At 41.2% G+C, this 22,673-nt stretch overlaps 1 protein-coding gene across 1 annotated transcript; it reads left to right on the forward strand.

The window, feature by feature from the left end:
- Nucleotides 1-3,453: 3,453 nt before the first annotated feature.
- On the forward strand, nucleotides 3,454-8,114 carry LOC110508886 (uncharacterized). The gene is made up of 2 exons (XM_021589775.3): nucleotides 3,454-6,018; nucleotides 7,662-8,114. The coding sequence occupies exons 1-2, from the start codon at nucleotides 3,943-3,945 to the stop codon at nucleotides 8,010-8,012; spliced, it is 2,427 nt and encodes an 808-aa protein (XP_021445450.3). The 5' UTR covers nucleotides 3,454-3,942; the 3' UTR covers nucleotides 8,013-8,114.
- The last annotated feature ends 14,559 nt before the right edge of the window (nucleotides 8,115-22,673 follow it).

Here is a 22,673-nt window from a genome sequence, read left to right on the forward strand (position 1 = left end):
CACACACACACACACACACACACACACACACACACACACACACACACACACACACACACACACACACACACGGAGATCCATCTTTTGCATTTTCTAAGGTTACATGCCCTTGGATTAAATGGTGATATGATCTGATCTCGTACCATATGCAGTAGCTGCCCACTGTTTACTCAACATGGATTGAGTCTAGTCGGACCCAGAATGGTCCTTGCTATCTGGGATCCTTGGGACGTCTCTACCCCATTAAAGTTTACATTTGGTTAAGGGTTAATTAAGGTATGGGTAGGGGTTAAAGTTAGGACGGCCCAAGGATCCCAGATAGAATTAACCGAAGCCGAATGCTGCGACGCCATGAGCTCCCACCTCTCTCTGCTCCCGGAGCAGGCAGCGCGCAGAATCTCCACTCCTAACTAGTCCGCCTCTCATTCATATTTGGTCTTCCGGAAGTATCCACAGCTCGGGTAAGCCAGTGTCTATGCAGAGAGTGACTTATGGGTGGAGTATGTAGTTTATTATCCAGTTTTAAATGTATGGGCAGTATACCGGGCGCATCCCACACCTGTTATATTGACAAGTGTATGTCCAGACAATTAAGTTAGTGAAATAAATTACAATATGCCGGTAAAGTTTCCTACATCGCCCTTTCTGCCAGCTGTCGGGCTGCGCTCCCTACAGGGCTCGAACCCTCGACTTGTAAAATGGCTGGTTGTGGGTGCATAGACAGCAAGGGCAGTTAATTACGGCAAAAATATCAACATAATTTAGACAAATACCGCGGCGTCATTTAAAATAAGTGATCAGAATATATTACATTAAATGCAGTTAGCAAACATTGTCCCAGGTTCGAGTGTCGTGTCCATTGATGCGCAGTACATCCACAGATATGAAACAGGGTTTGGCTATTCGGACCTCGGACTGCGCGCAATGGCGTCTCCCATGAACAGCGACACTTTTTATTCCAACATAAATACAGTACAAGGATGGATAAGGGTTCGAATGGAGGAAAACAAATATGATGTCGACCCAAACCCGTTGCCAGATATTTAACGAATGTCTTATTTTGTAATAGACTATGGCAGACAAATGAAATTCTGAAATCGAAAGAAAAAATGGGCTTTACCCCCGGATAGTATGATTTCGCTGACATCATGCTCTCTTGAACCCTCCACTGCAGACTGTCGCGTTCATGCTATGTAGTATATTGGCGACTTTGTTTAGAGCCCGGTTAAGCAAATTATATAAAACCAGTGAAGTCCATAATAACAGCAAATGTAATGCAAACATGTGCGTAATTTACGCATGTTGCGTTACATTTTTAAGATTGACAATCATAGCAATTAAGCATATAAGGTAATCAATTATTGTAGAACATGAGACCACACGCTGTAGCCTTTAAAACAAAAATCGCCTCAAGTTATTGAGATAATAGCAGGAATTGGAACCGGTTTGAATGATGATAATGTTATTGATGATGATGATGAAGATCATTGATGATGATGACAATGTAATGGTGATGACAACGATGATGAGGTGGAAGGTGGTGGTGGGGATGTTATCTAGGTGATGGGGATGATTTAACCTAAAGTACCTTCAGAAAGTATTCACACCCCTGGACTTTTGACACATTTTGTTGTGTTACAAAGTGCGATTAAGATGGTTTTAATTGCCAGTTTCCCCCCCAACAATCTACACAAAATACTCTGTAATGTCAAAGTGGAAGAAAAATTCAAACATGTTTTTAAATATATTTTTAAACAAATTAATGAAAAATAAAACACTAAAATATCTCAATTAAAAAGTATTCAACCCCCTGAGTCAAAATCACCTTTGTTAAAATCACCTTTGGCAGCAATTACAGCTGTGAGACTTTCTGGGTACATCTCTTAAGAGCTTTCCACACCTGGATTGTGCAACATTTTCCCATTATTCTTTTCAAAATTCTTTTAACTCTGTCAAATTGGTTGTTGATCATTGCTAGAGAACCATTTTCAGAGCTTGCCATAGATTTTCAAGCATATTTAAGTCAACACTGTAACTCGGACACTCAGGAACATTCACTGTCTTCTTGGTAAGCAACTCCCGTGTAGATTTGGCCTTGTGTTTTAGGTTATTGTCCTGTTGAAAGGTGAATTCAATTCCCAGTGTCTGGTGGAAAGCAGACTGAACCAGGTTTTCCTCTAGTATTTTGTCTTAGTTCTATTCCGTAGCTTTTTTATCCTGAAAAACTCAGCAGTCCTTAACGATTACAAGCATACCCATAACATGATGCAGCCACCACTATGCTTGAAAATATGGAGAGTGGTACTCAGTAATGTGTGTTGTATTGGATTTGCCCCAAACAAAACACTTGGTATCCAAGACAAAAAGTGAATTGCACATTTTTTGCAGTATTACCTTAGTGCCTTGTTGCAAACAGGATTCATGTTTTGGAATATTTGTATTCTGGACAGGCTTCCTTCTTTTCACTCTGTCATTTAGGTTAGGATTGTTGAGTAGCTACAATGTTGTTGATCCATCCTCACTTTTCTCCTATCACAACCATTCAACCCTGTAACTGTTTTAAAGTCACCATTGGCCTCATGGTGAAAACTCTGGCAACTGAGTTAGGAAGGACGCCTGTATCTTTGTAGTGACTGGGTGTATTGATACACCATCCAAAGTGTAATTAATAACTTCACCATGCTCAAATTGACTTTTTTTTACCCATTTACCAATAGATGCCCTTCTTTGCGAGGCATTGGAAAACTTCCCTGGTATTTGTGGTTAAATCTGTGTTTGAAATTCACTGCTCGACTGAGGGACCTTAGAGATAATTGGGGCACAGAGATGAGGTAATCATTCATGTTAAAAACTATTATTGCAATTTTTTATGTGACCTGTTAAGCAATGTTTTACTCCTGGACTTATTTAGACTTGCCATAACCAAGGGATTGAATACTTATTGACTCAAGACATTTCAGCTTTTCATTTTTAATGAATTTGTAAAACTGAAATAGATAATTCCACTTGGACATTATGGGGTATTGTGTGGTAGGCCGGTGACAAAAATATCTACATTTAACCCATTTTCAATTCAGGTTTTAACACAACAAAATGTGGAAAAAGTCAAAGGGTGTGAATACTTTCTGAAGGCCCTGTAGTAAAACAAGAATAGGAGTTTAAGAAATTCATAATAGCCTATTTAGTCTATGTGAATAGTTTGAGTCTAGGCATATTTCAGTATGCACAATGAAAGAACATGTAAGATATTCTAACAACATGATACTCATTTAATCAACTTCCTCATTTTGCTGCTCTGATATCCTGTGAAACAGCATAAAGACACCTGGCCACCTCAGGACATCTTCCTTATCAATGAAGCCTATAGTCATTTGATTGACAAGTCCTTTTATTATTTGATTGTATTAATTCATATCTTGTTAAGATGATAAAATATTGAATCCCCATTTTACAGATTTAGGCATGTTCCAAAATGGATTCTCAACAGACAGGGGTTCTGACCAATGGTGGCTCAGATAACAGGAGTGTCTGCCAATCCTTGAAGAGATCGGGGACTGTGCCAGAGATCCATGAGGAGTCAGTGGACTCCTTGATCTTATCCTACCCACCAGGTAACCTCCAATAGTTCTCCCTTATACAGGTGTACTCCAGTACAGGTGTCCAATCAAAACCTTTTTAGGCCAAACGAGGAGGGGCTGAGAGAGCGCCCTGCGGGCTCAAACAACCAATCACAGTCAAGACTGGACTTCCTGGTGTGTGCGATCAACCAATCAGAGTCAAATCAGACGTTCCTGGATTATGCAACAGACTCTGCAGCTCTCAGCTCTACCAAAGACGTGCCTCCCTCTGATTCTAAAGGGAGTAGGTTTAGAAGCCAGAGCTGTTTGGTCTGGGACCAGTTGAAATGCCCTGACCTCCACTACTGTGACTGCTACGGGTCAGATGGAGGATGTGTGTGTTGAAGAGATAGAACACACTGAGGAGCCTCTCTACAGGATGGAGACAGAAGAGAGGGATGAGAGGAGAGATAGAGAGAAGGATGTTACACAAGACAGGAACGGTAGTCCCATTGTCCCTGAAACGCCTCTCATCTCCGACACAGCCAAGGCAGAGAGGGATGGAGGGATAAGGGGGGAGAAAGAAAGGAAAGATAGAGAGGATGAGAGAGTGATCCCTCTTTTCCTACCCCCTAGTCGATGCCATGGTGGAAAAGAGAGACCAGGAGAGGATAGAGGAGAGAGAGCAGAGGCAGGGAAAGGAGTTTGGGGGAGAAGAGAGGAAGAGGAGGGAGAAGTATTGGATCTGAGCTTCCCTAAAAAGAGAGAGATTAAGGAGAGGAGCCTTTGGCATGAGAGCTCACTGCTTATGGAGGTAGATGAGGTAGAGGGGGATGGAGATAGGGACATAGTAGAGGAAGATGATGGCGATGATGAAGAGGATTCTATATTGAGAATGGATGGAGCTGACATTTTGGGGGCACCTCTCTTGTCTCCCTTGTTCTTCTCTACCTCCGTTTTCACCTCCCTCTCTTCCATAGACTCTGAAAGTGAAGGTCTTCTCCTGATAGATGACCAGGGTATTCCATACACACTCACCCCTGAGGGGCACAAAGTGCCCCAAATGGACTCTTCCAGGCCAGACAACCCCCCCCCAAGCCAGCCAAAGGTGCAGTCCAGCTCATTGGAGGTAGAGGATGACAGGTCGTCTCATATAACCACAGCATGGGTCACTTACCTCAGCCGAGGTTTAGTAAAAACTCCACACACACACAAGGAAAACACATGTCCCACTCCTGTTACGTCTATGAAACCCTCACAAAAGTCAGAACTTCTAAAAAATACAGAACACTCAAAGAACCCAGAACTCTCACAGAATGCGGAACCCCCTAAGGTTCTAGATTCAGATGTGAAATCTGTTAGTGAGGCTAGTGCTGCTGTTTCCCAACCCTCTGGTTCTGCTGTACACCTCCAACCCCCTCAGCCCATCCAGATCCTGACTAACCCCTCCTCCAACACCCCCATCCTCCTCTTCCCCTCCTCCCCCCAGCTCTCCTCCATTCCCTTAACCAAGACTGATGCCAACCCAGGCCTCCTGGCCTTCTCTCTCCCCCTCTCCCTCACCCAGAACACTCCCAGTGCCTCTACCTCTATGTTCCTTCTCCTCTCCTCCTCCACCACCTCTTCCTCCGGTCAGTCTTTCTCTACCTCCACCCCCATTGCTCTCATTGACCCCTCCACCGGTCAGCTCTCCCAAATCACTGCCTCCTCTTCATCCCCTCTTTCTCTCTCTCTCTCTTCTGGTCAGCTCGCCACATCAGTGTCATCCCTCCCGGCCAATCCCTCTCACCCAGTTATTAGAACGACACCCAACAACTCCCCTACCATCCTACCAAGAGAGAGTTCCAGCGTTAACCTTCCCGCCCCCCTGACCTCCCCCTCTGTGGTCTCCTCCCCTCCCTCCAAGCAGCCCAGTGCTGATGGCAGTTCTAAAGCAGTTCTACTCAGCTCACCTCCTCACAAACACACTGAACCAAACTGTTGTGACCCCAACACCGATCATCAGTCACTATCTACTGAAGAAACCCAAATGGAGTCTGTCCCAAATGGGTCATCCCCTACTAAAGCCCCTCCCTTTACACATCCGCAATCCCCTTCTCTGTCCTTTGACTTCAGTTTGGAGGCATCCGACCAATCAAAAGCCCCAGAGTCAAAGCACACCTCCCTCCCATGGGACGACCATCTCTACTTCTCCTCTGCCACCGCTCCTCCCTCCCCTCCCCTTGCCCCCATCTTCCCCTCCAGCGAACCCAGGAACCTGAACCCCCTGGACCCTCTGGACCCCCTGTCCCCAGCCTCCTCTCCCTCCTCTGGGCCACGAAGGGTCCTCTACTGCCCTCTCTGCCCCAGGATCTTCTACTACCTGTCTGACCTGGAGCGTCATTCCATCACCCACTCTCAGAACAAACCCCATGTCTGCCTGCAGTGTGGCAAGGCCTTCAAACGCTCCAGCCATTTGCAGGTGAGCTTAGTTGTTCATAAATGTTTGAATTGTGGTGTGGAGATTTGGTGGGCTCATGATGACATATTGTTTTCAAATCAAATCAAATGTTATTTGTCACATGCACTGAATACAACAGGACCTTACAGTGAAATGCTTACTTACAAGCCCCTAACCAACAATGCAGTTTAAAAATATAATACAAATAAGAAGTAAAAGTAACAAATAATTAAATTAAAGACCAGCAGTAAAATAAGGGGGTACCGGTACAGAGGTAACTGAGGTAATATGTTCATGTAGGAAGAAAGTAAAGTGACTATGCATAGATAATAACAGAGAGTAGCAGCAATGCAAATCGTCTGGGTAGCCATGTGATTAGATGTTCAGGCTTGGGGGTAAAAACTGTTTAGTTTGTGATTGGTTGTTTGAGCCCGCAGGGCGCTCTCCCACTTTCTCTTGGACCTAGACTTGGTGCTCCAGTACCGCTTGCCATGTGGTAGCAGAGAGAACAGTCTATGATTAGGGTGGCTGGAGTCTTTGACAATTTTGACACTGCCCCGTATAGAGGTCCTGGATGGCAGGAAGCTTGGCCCCAGTGATGTACTGAGCTGAACGCTCCGACGCCTTGCATACCATAGGCAGTGATGCAACCAGTCAGGATGCTCTCAATGGTGCAGCTGTAGAACCTTTTGAGGATCTGAGGACCCATGCCAAATCTTTTCAGTTTCCTGAGGGAGAATAAGCATTGTCGTGCCCTCTTCACGACTGTCTTGGTGTTTGTACCATGATAGTTTTTTTTGTTTGTTTTTGAGTTGTACCCCTTTTTCTCCCCAATTTTGTGGTATCCAATTGTTTTAGCTACAACGGGAGAGACGAAGGTTGAAAGTCATGCATCCTCCGATACACAACCCAACCAAGCCACACTGCTTCTTAACACAGCGCGCATCCAACCCGGAAGCCAGCCGCACCAATGTGTCGGACGACGCTAGGCTCCTTTGACTTGATCACGTTGAGGGAGAGGTTATTGTCTTGGCACCACACGGCCAGGTCTCTGACCTCCTCCCTATAGGCTGTCTCGTCGTTGTTGGTGATCAGGCCTACCACTGTTGTGTCATCATCAAACTTAATGATGGTGTTGGAGTTGTGCCTGGCCGTGCAGTCATGAGTGAACAGGGAGTACAGGAGGGGACTGAGCACGCACCCCTGAGGGGCACCTGTGTTGAGGATCATTGTGGCGGCTGTGTTGTTACCTACTCTTACCACCTGGGGGCGGCCCGTCAGGAAGTCCAGGATCCAGTTGCAGAGGGAGGTGTTTAGTCCCAGTGTCCTTAGCATAGTGATGAGCTTGAGGGCACTATGGTGTTGAACGCTGAGCTGTAGTCAATGAATAGCATTCTCAAATAGGTATGCCTTTTGTCCAGGTGGGAAAGCCATGACCAGCCTTTCAAAGCACTTCATAGCTACAGATGTGAGTTCTACGGGTTGGTAGTCATTTAGGCAGGTTACCTGTTTTGATTGTGTTTGAAGTGGAACTAGGTCCGATTTCAGATTTCATCTTGTAATGACTGCTATGTAATAAGTAGGTATAAACATATCATAATATATGAACATGAATGTATAGTATTATCTAACAAACGTGACCCTTGTTCTTTGACCCTGAACAGAGACACAAGCACATTCACACGGGCGAGAGGAACTTTGTGTGCCCCATCTGCTCCAAGCGTTTCAGGGAGGCAGGCGAGCTGCAGCGCCATCAGAGGGTACACACAGGAGAGAAGCCCTACCAGTGCCCGCTGTGCCACACACGCTTCGCAGAGCGCAACACCATGCGTCGACACACTAGACGCAAACACCCTTACCACCAGGCAGCTATGGAGATGCTGTCCGAGAGAGGAGCAGGGGGAGGAGGAAGAGAAGGATGGGATGAAGATGAGGGCACAGAAGAGTGGTATAGTTCCACAGTGTCCAACTTGGACAACTCTGACTCTGAACCAGATTCTGAGGTCACTTCCTGAGGCTGATCCTCTTGAATAAAGGAAAGGAGGAGGAGGAGGAGGAGGAGGAGGAGGAGGAGGAGGAGGAGGAGAGCAAAGGTGGTGTAGCTTCACAGTGTCCAACTTGGACAACTCTGACTCTGAACCAGATTCTGAGGTCACTTCCTGAGGCTGATCCTCTTGAATAAAGGAAAGGAGGAGGAGGAGGAGGAGGAGGAGGAGGAGGAGAAGGAGAAGGAGGAGGAGGAGGAGGAGGAGGAGGAGGAGGAGGAGAGCAAAGGTGGTGTAGCTTCACTGTGTTCAATTTGGACAACTCTGACACTGAAAGGGATTGAAAATGACTTTTGAATGATAAGTATCAGAACGGTACTTTCCAATGAGAACATTGGTTATATTTATTTATTAATTTCTTTTGAATGTATTTTATTTCCATTCCCTTACAGGGTCTGAAAATGATCACTGATCTCATGAATCATTTCCCATCAAGTATTCCCTCGATTTTCGTTGTTTCCACAACTATAGGGCAGAAAATGTTAATGGACATTCTAAAAAGGTGACACTTTGACATCCTGCTATAACAATACATTTGCACTACCAAAGTACAAACAATTATGTTGTAAAAAGCGCTGTCACAATGTTTTATTGTAAAATTGTTCTTTATTACTATATTTTTTTCTTCTCTTGTGGGAGCTGTACTTACTATTGAGTGAGATTATTAAACTTTCTTACTATTAAAGACACTGTTGTTTGCACTTTTGAAAATTGGATTTTGTGTTCAAATTTGAGAACAATAGCCTCCAATTTGTCCTTCTGACATGCTTTTTACATTGTGATTTCTGCTGCCTATGCCTTCAAAACAAGGTGCCCTATTTTGTTAAATGCATAGAACAGAATTCTGACCAATTTTTTGTTGTTGCTAAATGCACCACTGATGCAATTGAAGCTTATGATAAATGCTAATCATGTTAAGTTATTTCAGTTAAACCTCCCTGTGTGTGTACAGTGCCTTCAGAAAGTGTTCATACACCTTGAGTTATTTCACATTTTGTTGTGTTACAGCCTGAATAAAACAATGTATTAAAAATATTACTTTCTCATACACACAATGCCCCATAATGAAAAAGTGAAAACATGTTTTGAGAAATGTTTGCAAATGTATTGAAAATGAAAAACTGTTAGGAATTTTATGAATAATGACTAAACAATGTGTACATTTAAAATAGAACTATAACTAATTACAATATCTGTTTTATTATATCTGATTAATAATGTTAGTTCATAAGAAAGAGGTTATGTAGCATGGACAAGGGGTATTGGAAATGATAACCATTGTGGAAGAAGGAATGTATGTGTGTGTCTAAAGTAAGCAAAGAGGATCATTAACCTATGTTTGAACCGACTCAGCTATAACTCTGTGGTGATAAAATAAGACAGCGAGAGCCCCTCCAGGTTTTCCTTATCTGGAACTGTCTGCTAAGTGGTAATAAACTATGGTGAGACTTCAGGAGTAAATCCAGATATAGTGTGTCAGGTATGTGCGCTTGTGAGTTGGAATGAACTTTTGAAGCTGCTTTGTCCTGGTCGGAGAGGAGGAAGGACATTTTAAAACCTATGACGTCATATGTAATATATAAACTGATGTACATGTTACTAGGATCAGCGCTCTCGAGAATAAATGCTATTGGCTAATTTTGGTAGACTGGGCTCTGTCCATTTTATGCAAATAAGGATCTTACAAATTCTGAGAAACAGACAGTGAGTGATTTAAATTGAATTGGTTAATGAACACATATAGAAATTGTTGAATTCCTTTGACAAAAACATAAATATCTAATTTACATAAGTGTTCACACACCTGAGTCAATACATGTTGGAATCACCTTTAGCAGTGATTACAGCTGTGAGTCTTTCTGGGTCTCTAAGAGCTTTGCACACCTGGATTCTACATAATTTGCACATTATTATTTTTACAGTTCTTTAAGCTTTGTCAAGTTGGTTGTTGATCATTACTAGATACACATTTTCAAGTCTTGCCATAGATTTTCAAGACGATTTAAGTCAAAACTGGAAAGCAGACTGAACCAGGTTTTCCTCTAGGATTTTGCCTGTGCTTAACTTTATGTCCTGACTAAAAAAAGTGTTATGTTTGGGGCAAATCGAACACAATACATCAGAGTACCACTCTTCATATTTTTAAGCATAGTGGTGGCTGCATCATGGTATGGGTATGCTTGTCATCGGCAAAGGCTAGGGAGTGTTTTAGGATAAAAATGAACGGAATAGAGTTAATTTCTTTGCCACATTTTTTAAAATGCTTTTTTTTAAATGCCTTATTGCAAACAGGCTTCCTTTTTTTCACTCTGTCATTTAGACAACCTGGTCTCAGAGCATTTCATATTATTCTGTAGGTAAATCCGCAATGCTCCATTTAATATCATATGTTACGTTTCGTATGGTATGTATACATTTGTGGATGTCCATCATCCATTTCGTTTGATATGTTATGAATGAAAATTTGTATAATGTGTTATGAATTTCCAAAACGTACAATATGTTACTAATTTGCAAAACTCATGATATGTTACAAATTCTAATTTGTTGTGGTTAACGTTAGCCAGGGGGCTAATGCTAACATTAGCTAGCTGGCTAACATTAGCTAGGCTAGGGGTTAGGTTAGGGTTAGGATTCAGTTTAGGAGTTAGGTTAAAGAGTTAGGGTTAGGGTTAGGAGAACAGTTAGCTAACATGCTAAGTTGTTGCAAAGTAGCTAAAAAGTATTAAGTAGTTGAAAAGTTGCTAAAATGCTAAAGTTGTCCGTGATGAGATTTAACACGAAACGTTTGGGTTGCTAGACGTTCGCGTTGTATGCCTACCCATCCACCCTGACCAATCACTCTCCTTTTGGTTTTGCCTTCAGTAACCTTCTGTCTTATGTAACCAAGTCTATGCCTGGTAAGAATAATGTTAATGAATTACCGTCATGTGTTTTGAAGGACTCTATTGCTATATATGACAAAACTGAAATGCTGAATTGTTTCAATGAGCACTTTGTATTATCTGGTAGGCTGTTTGATTCAGTGTCCTCTGTCTCTGTACAACCCTGTGTGGATGAACCAGTGAGAGCTGGTCAAACTTTTTGCTTTTTGCCATTCTCAGTGCATGTGGTACATAAAGCCCTGAAATCCTTAGATCAGAGAAAGCCTGCAGGTCCTGATCTTTTGGATCCCTGCTTTTTAAATCTGGCAGCTGATTTCATAGCTGAACCACTTACATCTCTGTTCAATCTAACCTTGGAATGCAATGAAATTACAAAGATCTGGAAATCAGCATTTGTCCTACCACTTTTAAAAGGGGGAGATCCAACTCTTTTAAATAATTATAGGCCAATCTCAAAGCTGTCACCCCTGGTGAAAATACTTGAAACCCTTGTAAGTGAACAGCTAACAGCTTGTAAGTGAACAGCTAAGAGGTGTTATTTATTAACTCTATTTTATCAATGTACCAATCGGGCTTCAGAAAGAAGCATAGCACAATCACAGCAGCCATGAAGGTTTTAAATGATATCACTGAAGCCATTAACAAAAAACAGCACTGTGTCTCACTTTTTTTTTATCTCTCTAAGGCTTTTGATACAGTTGATCATTATATACCAAGGCAGAGATTGCATGCAGTTGCATGGTTTGCTAACTATCTGTCTGATGGAACTCAGTGCACTCAATTTGATGGGTTTATGTCTGTTAAATTGTCTGTCTTGAATGGTGTGCCCCAAGGCTCTGTACTTGGTCCTCTCTTATTCACTATTTAAATAAATGATTTAGACAAAAATGTCCAAAATGCACAACTTCATTTTTATCCTGATGATACTGTTATTTACTGTTGTGCCTCGTCTTTTACAAAAGCTTTCCAGAACACGCAAACTGCTTTTCATACTGTTCAACATACCTTGTGTCAATTGAAGCTTATCCTCAATACTGACAAAACTAAACTAATGGTGTTTTCTAATGCAAGAAATAGACCTCTGAACCTTTCACCTACCTGTCAGGGCAAGGAGATTGAGGTTGTAACCTCATATAAATATATGGAATTTTAATTGATGACGGCCTCTCTTTTAAATTGCATATTCAACAATTTACAAAAAAATTGAAACTGAAATTGGGATTTTATTTTAGGAATAAGGCCTGTTTTTCTTTTGAAGCCAGGAGGCTAGTATCAGCTACATTTATGCCTTTACTAGACTATGGGGATATTTTATATATGAATGCTTCCGCTCAGTGTTTGAGATCAATTGACACTCTTTACCATGGCACTTTGAGATTTATTTTAAACTGCAAAACTCTTACGCACCACTGCACTTTGTATACCAGGGTTGGCTGGCCTTCTCTAGTCACTCGTAGGCTCAGTCACTGGTATACTTTTATTTACAAAGCTATTTTGGGTTTACTACCTTTTTATTTGTGCATTTTTATTGTTCAGAAATGTGGTGGATACTCTCTTCGTTCACTGGACTTCATCCTGCTAACTGTTCCAAATGTCCGAACTGAATTTGGTAAAAGGGCTTTTATGTACTCTGCGCCATCGTCTTGGAACACCTTACAAAATACTTTTAAATTGGAAGAACTTGTCCCGATTGGTGTTTTTAAATCACTGATGAAGGATTTTGAGGCTGATTCCCTGACCTGTCAATGTTTTTAATTTGCTGTTTTGTACTCTTGTGAATTCAATGGTTTTTACTAGATTACATGACATTTTTCATGTAATTTTTTTGTAATGACTTGGTGCTGCCTATCTTGGCCAGGGCGCTCTTGAAAAATAGATTTTAATCTCAAAGCCCTTCCTGGTTAAATAAAGGTTAAGAAAATAAATAAAAAATGAAAAATAAAAAACAAACGTAACATATCATACTAATTTGAGTATCCCGGATTTACACTTACTATGTTACGTCTAGTCTATGAGACCAGTCTGAGTAACTATAAGGTTATTGAGCCATCCTCAGATTTCTCCTATCACAGACATTAAACTCTAACTGTTTTAAAGTCACCATTGGCCTCATGGCGAAATCCCTGAGCAGTTTCCTTCCTCTCAGGCAAATTAGTTAGGAAGGACGCATGTATCCTTGTAGTGACAAGGGTGTATTAATACACCATCCAAATTGTAATTAATAACTTCACCATGCTCAAAGTATATTCAATGTCTGTTTTTTTTACCCAGACCTTTGCGAGGCATTGGAAAACCTCCATGGTCTTTTGTGGTTGAATCTGTGCTTGAAATTCACTGCTCGTCTCAGTGACCTTACAGTTAATTGTATGTGTGGGGTACAGAGATGAGGTAGTCCTTCAAAAATCATGTTAAACACTATTATTGCACATAGAGTAAGTCCATGCAACTTATTACGTGACTATGCTAAGCAAATGTTTCATTCCTGAACTTATTTAGGCTTGCCTTAACAAAGGCATTGAATACTTATTGACTCAAGATATTTCAGCTTTTAATATTTTATTTAAAACACAATTCCACTTTGACATTATGGGGTATTGTGTGTAGGCCAGTGACACAAAATCTAAATTTAATCGATTTTAAGTTCAGGCTGTAACACAACAAAATGTGGAAAAAGTCAAAGGGTGTGAATACTTCCTGAATGCACTGTACCTACATTGTATATTACAAGATTTGTACATGGTGTTCCTGGCATCCTTCTGGCATCCTTCACAAGTTTCCTTTCCTTCAGGACCAATCTTCAAATCCTGTCAGATCAGTAGTCATGGAGAAATGGAAACAAGAGCATAAAGTGAATCAAGTTAAATACAAGTTTAAAACGTGATTAACTTCATTGTGGGCCAAATGTCGATCTATTAAGATAATGAATTTTATTTTTTTATGACGTTGACATCATTCACAGTGAAATTCACTCAGGTCTTTCTGTCCTGGTCTCTGTGGTAGCTGATATATGTGCTAGGTTTGTGACCTGTGGAGTTGGGATGTTTCCAGGGGCTAATTGGGTTTGTAAGGCAGGATTCTGTTTTTTTCTCCTCCTTCCCACACTTTTCTGTTCCAATAAGCCTTCTTTAGGCTAATAGATCCTCTCTGACAATACATCATTAAATGGTATCTCCTATCTCTATCTCCATTAATGCTAAACAGGACCATACTGTTAATAATGACCAGAACCATAACATTACTACTGACCAGGACCATACCATTAATACTAACCAGGCCCATACTATTCCTACTAAACAGGAACATACCATTACTACTGGCCAGGACCATACCATTACAACTGACCAGGACCATACCATTATTACTGAGGACCCTGACCATACCATTACTATCGACCAGGACTATTCCATCACTGCTGACCAGGACCATACCATTACTACTGACCAGGACCATACCATTTCTATTGACCTGGACAATACCATTAATACTAACCAGGACCATACCATTCTTCCTGACCAGGACCATACCATTACTACTGACCAGGACCATACCATTACTACTGACCAGGACCATACCATTTCTATTGACCTGGACAATACCATTAATACTAACCAGGACCATACCATTCTTCCTGACCAGGACCATACCATTACTACTGGCCAGGACCATACCATTACTACTGAACAGGACAATATCATTACTATTGACCAAAACCATTCCATTAGTACTGACTAAGACCATACCATTACTGCTGACCAGGACCATACCATTACTGCTGACCTGGACCACACCAATACTGCTGACCCAGACCATACCATTACAATTAACCAGGACCATGCCACTACTACTGGCCAGGACCATACCATTACTACTGAACAGGACAATATCATTACTATTGACCAAAACCATTCCATTAGTACTGACTAAGACCATACCATTACTGCTGACCAGGACCATACCATTACTGCTGACCCGGACCACACCAATACTGCTGACCCAGACCATACCATTACAATTAACCAGGACCATGCCACTACTACTGACCAGGACCATATACCATTTCTAATGACCAGGACCATACCATTGATAATCAAAATCAAATCAAATCAAATGTATTTATATAGCCCTTCGTACATCAGCTGATATCTCAAAGTGCTGTACAGAAACCCAGCCTAAAACCCCAAACTGTCACGCCCTGGCCTTAGTATTTTGTGTTTTCTTTATTATTGTGGTTAGGCCGGGGTGTGACATGGGTGATTATGTGTTTGTCTTGTCTAGGGGTTTTGTAGATTGATGGGGTTGTGTTCAGTGTAGTATTCTAGGTAAGTCTATGGTTGCCTAGAGTGGTTCTCAATCAGAGGCAGGTGTTCATCGTTGTCTCTGATTGGGAACCATATTTAGGCAGCCATATTCTTTGAGTATTTCGTGGGTGATTGTTTCCTGTCTCTGTGTTTTGCACCAGTTAGGACTGTTTTGGTTTTTCCACGGTTTCTTGTTTTGTTTATGTATATTGTTCACGTTATCATCTTTATTTAAGATGTTCAACCCTAACCACGCTGCATTTTGGTCCTCCTCTCCTTCCCAGGAAGAAAACCGTAACACAAACAGCAAGCAATGCAGGTGTAGAAGCACGGTGGTTAGGAAAAACTCCCTAGAAAGGCAAAAACCTAGGAAGAAACCTAGAGAGGAACCAGGCTATGTGGGGTGGCCAGTCCTCTTCTGGCTGTGCCGGGTGGAGATTATAACAGAACATGGCCAAGATGTTCAAATGTTCATAAATGACCAGCAATAATCACAGGCAGACAGTTGAAACTGGAGCAGCAGCACGGCCAGGTGGACTGGGGACAGCAAGGAGTCATCATGTCAGGTAGTCCTGAGGCATGGTCCTAGGGCTCAGGTCCTCCGAGAGAGAGAAATAAAGAGAGAATTAGAGAGAGCATACTTAAATTCACACAGGACACCGGATAGGACCGGAGAAGTACTCCAGATATAACAAACTGACCCTAGCCCCCCGACACATAAACTACTGCAGCATAAATACTGGAGGCTGAGACAGGAGAGGTCAGGAGACACTGTGGCCCCATCTGAGGACACCCCCGGACAGGGCCAAACAGGAAGGATATAACCCCACCCACTTTGCCAAAGCACAGCCCCCACACCACTAGAGGGATATCTTCAACCACCAACTTACCAACCAACTTACCATCCTGAGACAAGGCTGAGTATAGCCCACAAAGATCTCCGCCACGGCACAACCGAAGGGGGGGCGCCAACCCAGACAGGAAGATCACATCAGTGACTCAACCCACTCAAGTGATGCACCCCTCCTAGGGGGACAGAGACCATACTGACAGAGACCATACTTTTACTACTGACCAGGACCATACCATTACTACTGACCAGGACCATACCATTACTACTGACCAGGACCATTCCATTACTACTGACCAGGACCATACCATTACTACTGACCAGGACCATTCCATTACTACTGACCAGGACCATACCATTACTACTGACCAGGACCATACCATTACTACTGACCAGGACCATTCCATTACTACTGACCAGGACCATACGATTTGAATTGACCAGGACCATACAATTACTACTGACTAGGACCATACAATTTCTATTGACCTGGACCGTACCATTATTTCTGAACAGGACAATACCATTTCTATTGACCGAGACCATACCATTACTGCTGACCAGACATACCACGGTGTTCCTGGATATCATATGACAGTCTGACAGGCTCTGGATGTATAATGCATTGCTCTGTAGCAAGGGCTAGCAATCTCAATCCTGGAGGGTTGCAGTGTGCAGGGTTTTGATTCAGCACAGCACTAACATGTAAGTTAGAGCTTGGCTGGAACAAAAACCTTCACACAAGGAGGCCTTCAAGGCCCAGGGTATGCCCACCACCACTCATCTCTAGGCTGATCTCACTGATCTCCCTAACACTCTTGTGCAGGAGAAGGAAGGGAGAAGGAGGAGAGGCCAGAGGCCAGAGTCCTGTATGTGCATATGGAACCTACCATGTGAATGCCATTGGTAAAAAGTTCCAGTGCTAGCTACTGGTTCAATATTAAATACCAATACTGTATTATTCTAGATTATTACACTGCAGCACTGTTCTCCAATACTGTGTTACTCTAGATTATTACACTACAGCCCACACTCAACGTCAACAAAACTAAGGAGATGATTGTGGACTTCAGGAAACAGCAGAGGGAACACCCCCCTATCCACATCGATGGAACAGTAGTGGAGAGGGTAGTAAGTTTTAAGTTCCTCGGCGTACACATCACAGACAAACTGAATTGGTCCACCCACACAGACAGCATCGTGAAGAAGGCGCAGCAGCGCCTCTTCAACCTCAGGAGACTGAAGAAATTTGGCTTGTCACCAAAAGCACTCACAAACTTCTACAGATGCACAATCGAGAGCATCCTGTCGGGCTGTATCACCGCCTGGTACGGCAACTGCTCCGCCCACAACCGTAAGGCTCTCCAGAGGGTAGTGAGGTCCGCACAACGCATCACCGGGGGCAAACTACCTGCCCTCCAGGACACCTACACCACCCGAAATCACAGGAAGGCCATAAAGATCATCAAGGACAACAACCACCCGAGCCACTGCCTGTTCACCCCGCTATCATCCAGAAGGCGAGGTCAGTACAGGTGCATCAAAGCTGGGACCGAGAGACTGAAAAACAGCTTCTATCTCAAGGCCATCAGACTGTTAAACAGCCACCACTAACATTGAGTGGCTGCTGCCAACACACTGACTCAACTCCAGCCACTTTAATAATGGGAATTGATGGGAAATGATGTAAAATATATCACTAGCCACTTTAAACAATGCTACCTAATATAATGTTTACATACCCTACATTATTCATCTCATATGTCTGCGTATATACTGTACTCTATATCATCTAATGCATCTTTATGTAATACATGTATCACTAGCCACTTTAAACTATGCCACTTTGTTTACATACTCATCTCATATGTATATACTGTACTCGATATCATCTACTGTATCTTGCCTATGCCGTTCTGTACCATCACTCATTCACATATCTTTATGTACATATTCTTTATCCCCTTACACTTGTGTCTATAAGGTAGTAGTTTTGGAATTGTTAGATTACTCGTTATATTACTGCATTGTCGGAACTAGAAGCACAAGCATTTCGCTACACTCACATTAACATCTGCTAACCATGTGTATGTGACAAATACAATTCGATTTGATTTGATTTGATTTGTTCTCCAATACTGTATTACTCTATATTCTTACACTACAGCACTGTTCTCCAACACTGTTTTACTCTAGATTATTACACTACAGCACTGTTCTCCAACACTGTTTTACTCTAGATTATTACAGTACAGCACTGTTCTCCAATACTGTGTTAGTCTAGATTATTACAGTACAGCACTGTTCTCCAATACTGTGTTACTCTAGATTATTACACTACAGCCCTGTTCTCCAATACTGTGGTACTCTAGATTATTACACTACAGCACTGTTCTCTAATACTGTGTTACTCTAGATTATTACACTACAGCACTGTTCTCCAATACTGTGTTGCTCTAGATTATTACACTACAGCACTGTTCTCTAATACTGTGTTACTCTAGATTATTACACTACAGCACTGTTCTCTTGCCTATGCCGTTCTGTACCATCACTCATTCACATATCTTTATGTACATATTCTTTATCCCCTTACACTTGTGTGAATAAGGTAGTAGTTTTGGAATTGTTAGTTAGATTACTCGTTATATTACTGCATTGTCGGAACTAGAAGCACAAGCATTTCGCTTCACTCACATTAACATCTGCTAACCATGTGTATGTGACAAATACAATTTGATTTGATTTGATTTGATTTGTTCTCCAATACTGTATTACTCTATATTATTACAGTACAGCTCTGTTCTCCAATACTGTGCTACTGATAGATTTTTACACTACAGCGCTGTTCTCCAATACTGTATTACTGATAGATTTTTACGCGACAGCACTGTTCTCCTGTACTGTATTTCTGTAAGATTATTACACTACAGCGCTGTTCTCCAATACTGTGTTACTAGATTATTACACTACAGCGCTGTTCTCCAATACTGTGTTACTAGATTATTACACTACAGCACTGTTCTCCAATACTGTGTTACTAGATTATTACACTACAGAGCTGTTCTCCAATACTGTGTTACTAGATTATTACACTACAGCACTGTTCTCCAATACTGTGTTACTAGATTATTACACTACAGCGCTGTTCTCCGATACTGTGTTACTAGATTATTACACTACAGCACTGTTCTCCAATACTGTGTTACTAGATTATTACACTACAGCACTGTTCTCCAATACTGTGTTACTAGATTATTACACTACAGCGCTGTTCTCCAAAACTGTGTTAGTCTAGATTATTACACTACAGCACTGTTCTCTAATACTGTGTTACTAGATTATTACACTACAGCGCTGTTCTCCAATACTGTGTTACTAGATTATTACAGTACAGCTCTGTTCTCCAATACTGTGTTACTAGATTATTACAGTACAGCTCTGTTCTCCAATACTGTGTTACTAGATTATTACAGTACAGCTCTGTTCTCCAATACTGTGTTACTAGATTATTACACTACAGCGCTGTTCTCCAATACTGTGTTACTAGATTATTACAGTACAGCTCTGTTCTCCAATACTGTGTTACTAGATTATTACACTACAGCACTGTTCTCATATACTGTGTTACTAGATTATTACACTACAGCGCTGTTCTCCTGTGCTGTATTTCTGTAAGATTATTACACTACAGCACTGTTCTCCAATATTGTATTACTCTAGTTTCTTTCACTACTGAACAGTTCTCCAATAATGTGTTGCTCTAGATTATTATGCTACAGCACTGTTCTCCAATACTGTGTTACTCTAGATTATTACAGTACAGCACTGTTCTCCAATACTGTGTTAGTCTAGATTATTACAGTACAGCACTGTTCTCCAATACTGTATTTCTCTAGATTATTACAATACAGCACTGTTCTCCAATGCTGTGTTACTGCTAGATTATTTAATGAAGGCACTGTTCTCCAACACTCTTTTACTCTAGATGTTTACAGTACAGCGCTGTTCTCCAAAACCGTGTTACTCTAGATTATTTCACTACAGCACTGTTCTCCAATACTGTGTTACTGATAGATTATTCCACTACAGCTCTGTTGTCCAATACTGTGTTACTCTAGATTATTACAATACAGCACTGTTCTCCAACACTGTTTTACTCTAGATTATTACAGTACAGCACTGTTCTCCAATACTGTGTTAGTCTAGATTATTACAGTACAGCACTGTTCTCCAATACTGTGTTACTCTAGATTATTACACTACAGCGCTGTTCTCCAATACTGTTTCACTCTAGATTATTACACTACAGCTCTGTTCTCCAATACTGTATTACTGATAGATTATTTCATTACAGCACTGTTGTATAATACTGTGTTACTCTAGATTTTTACACTACAGCACTGTTCTCCAACACTGTTTTACTCTAGATTATTACAGTACAGCACTGTTCTCCAATACTGTGTTAGTCTAGATTATTACAGTACAGCACTGTTCTCCAATACTGTGTTACTCTAGATTATTACACTACAGCACTGTTCTCCAATACTGTGTTACTCTAGATTATTACACTACAGCACTGTTCTCCAATACTGTGTTAGTCTAGATTATTACACTACAGCACTGTTCTCCAATACTGTGTTACTCTAGATTATTACAGTACTGCACTGTTCTCCAAAACTGTGTTAGTCTAGATTAATACAGTACAGCACTGTTCCCCAATACTGTGTTAGTCTAGATTATTACACTACAGCACTGTTCTCCAATACTGTGGTACTCTAGATTATTACACTACAGCACTGTTCTCTAATACTGTGTTACTCTAGATTATTACACTACAGCGCTGTTCTCCAATACTGTGTTGCTCTAGATTATTACACTACAGCACTGTTCTCTAATACTGTGTTACTCTAGATTATTACACTACAGCACTGTTCTCCAATACTGTGTTACTGATAGATTATTCCACTACAGAGCTGTTCACCAATACTGTGTAACTCTAGATTATTACACTGCAGCGCTGTTCTCCAATGCTGTATTTCTCTGTATTATTGCAATACAGCACTGTTCTCCAATACTGTGTTACTCTAGATTATTATGCTACAGCACTGTTCTCCAATACTGTGTTAGTCTAGATTATTACAGTACAGCACTGTTCTCCAATACTGTGTTACTCTAGATTATTACACTACAGCACTGTTCTCCAATACTGTGTTACTCTAGATTATTACACTACAGCACTGTTCTCCAATACTGCATTAGTCTAGATTATTACACTACAGCACTGTTCTCCAATACTGTGTTACTCTAGATTATTACAGTACAGCACTGTTCTCCAAAACTGTGTTAGTCTAGATTATTACAGTACAGCACTGTTCTCCAATACTGTGTTAGTCTAGATTATTACACTACAGCACTGTTCTCCAATACTGTGTTACTCTAGATTATTACACTACAGCACTGTTCTCTAATACTGTGTTACTCTAGATTATTACACTACAGCACTGTTCTCCAATACTGTGTTACTCTAGATTATTACACTACAGCGCTGTTCTCCAATACTGTGTTGCTCTATATTATTACACTACAGCACTGTTCTCTAATACTGTGTTACTCTAGATTATTACACTACAGCACTGTTCTCCAATACTGTGTTACTGATAGATTATTCCACTACAGAGCTGTTCACCAATACTGTGTAACTCTAGATTATTACACTGCAGCGCTGTTCTCCAATACTGTATTTCTCTATATTATTGCAATACATCACTGTTCTCCAATACTGTGTTACTCTAGATTATTATGCTACAGCACTGTTCTCCAATACTGTGTTAGTCTAGATTATTACAGTACAGCACTGTTCTCCAATACTGTGTTAGTCTAGATTATTACAGTACAGCACTGTTCTCCAATACTGTGTTAGTCTAGATTATAACACTACAGCACTGTTCTCCAATACTGTGTTACTCTAGATTATTACACTACAGCACTGTTCTCCAGTACTGTGTTACTCTAGATTATTACACTACAGCACTGTTCTCCCATACTGTGTTACTCTAGATTATTACACTACAGTGCTGTTCTCCCATACTGTTGTTGTGACGTTGTATTAGTTAATGTGACGAGTGTTGCTCATCGAATGATTAAAGGTTTCTAATTGCGTGATTAACTGAATCAACTGAATCTAGATTATTACACTACATTACTGTTCTCCAATACTTTGTTACTCTAGATTATTACAGTACAGCACTGTTCTCCAATACTGTGTTACTCTAGATTATTACACTACAGCGCTGTTCTCCAATACTGTGTTGCCCTAGATTATTACACTACAGCACTGTTCTCCAATACTGTGTTACTCTAGATTATTACACTACAGCACTGTTCTCCTAATACTGTGTTACTCTAGATTATTACACTACAGCACTGTTCTCCAATACTATGTTACTCTAGATTATTACACTACAGCACTGTTCTCCAATACTATGTTAATCTAGATTATTACAATACAGCACTGTTCTCCAATACTGTGCTACTGATAGATTATTCCACTACAGAGCTGTTCACCAATACTGTGTAACTCTAGATTATTACACTG

Source organism: Oncorhynchus mykiss, chromosome 3, assembly GCF_057628025.1.
Source record: "Oncorhynchus mykiss isolate SJ-2025 chromosome 3, ASM5762802v1, whole genome shotgun sequence".
In the NCBI taxonomy this organism is placed as follows: domain Eukaryota; kingdom Metazoa; phylum Chordata; class Actinopteri; order Salmoniformes; family Salmonidae; genus Oncorhynchus; species Oncorhynchus mykiss.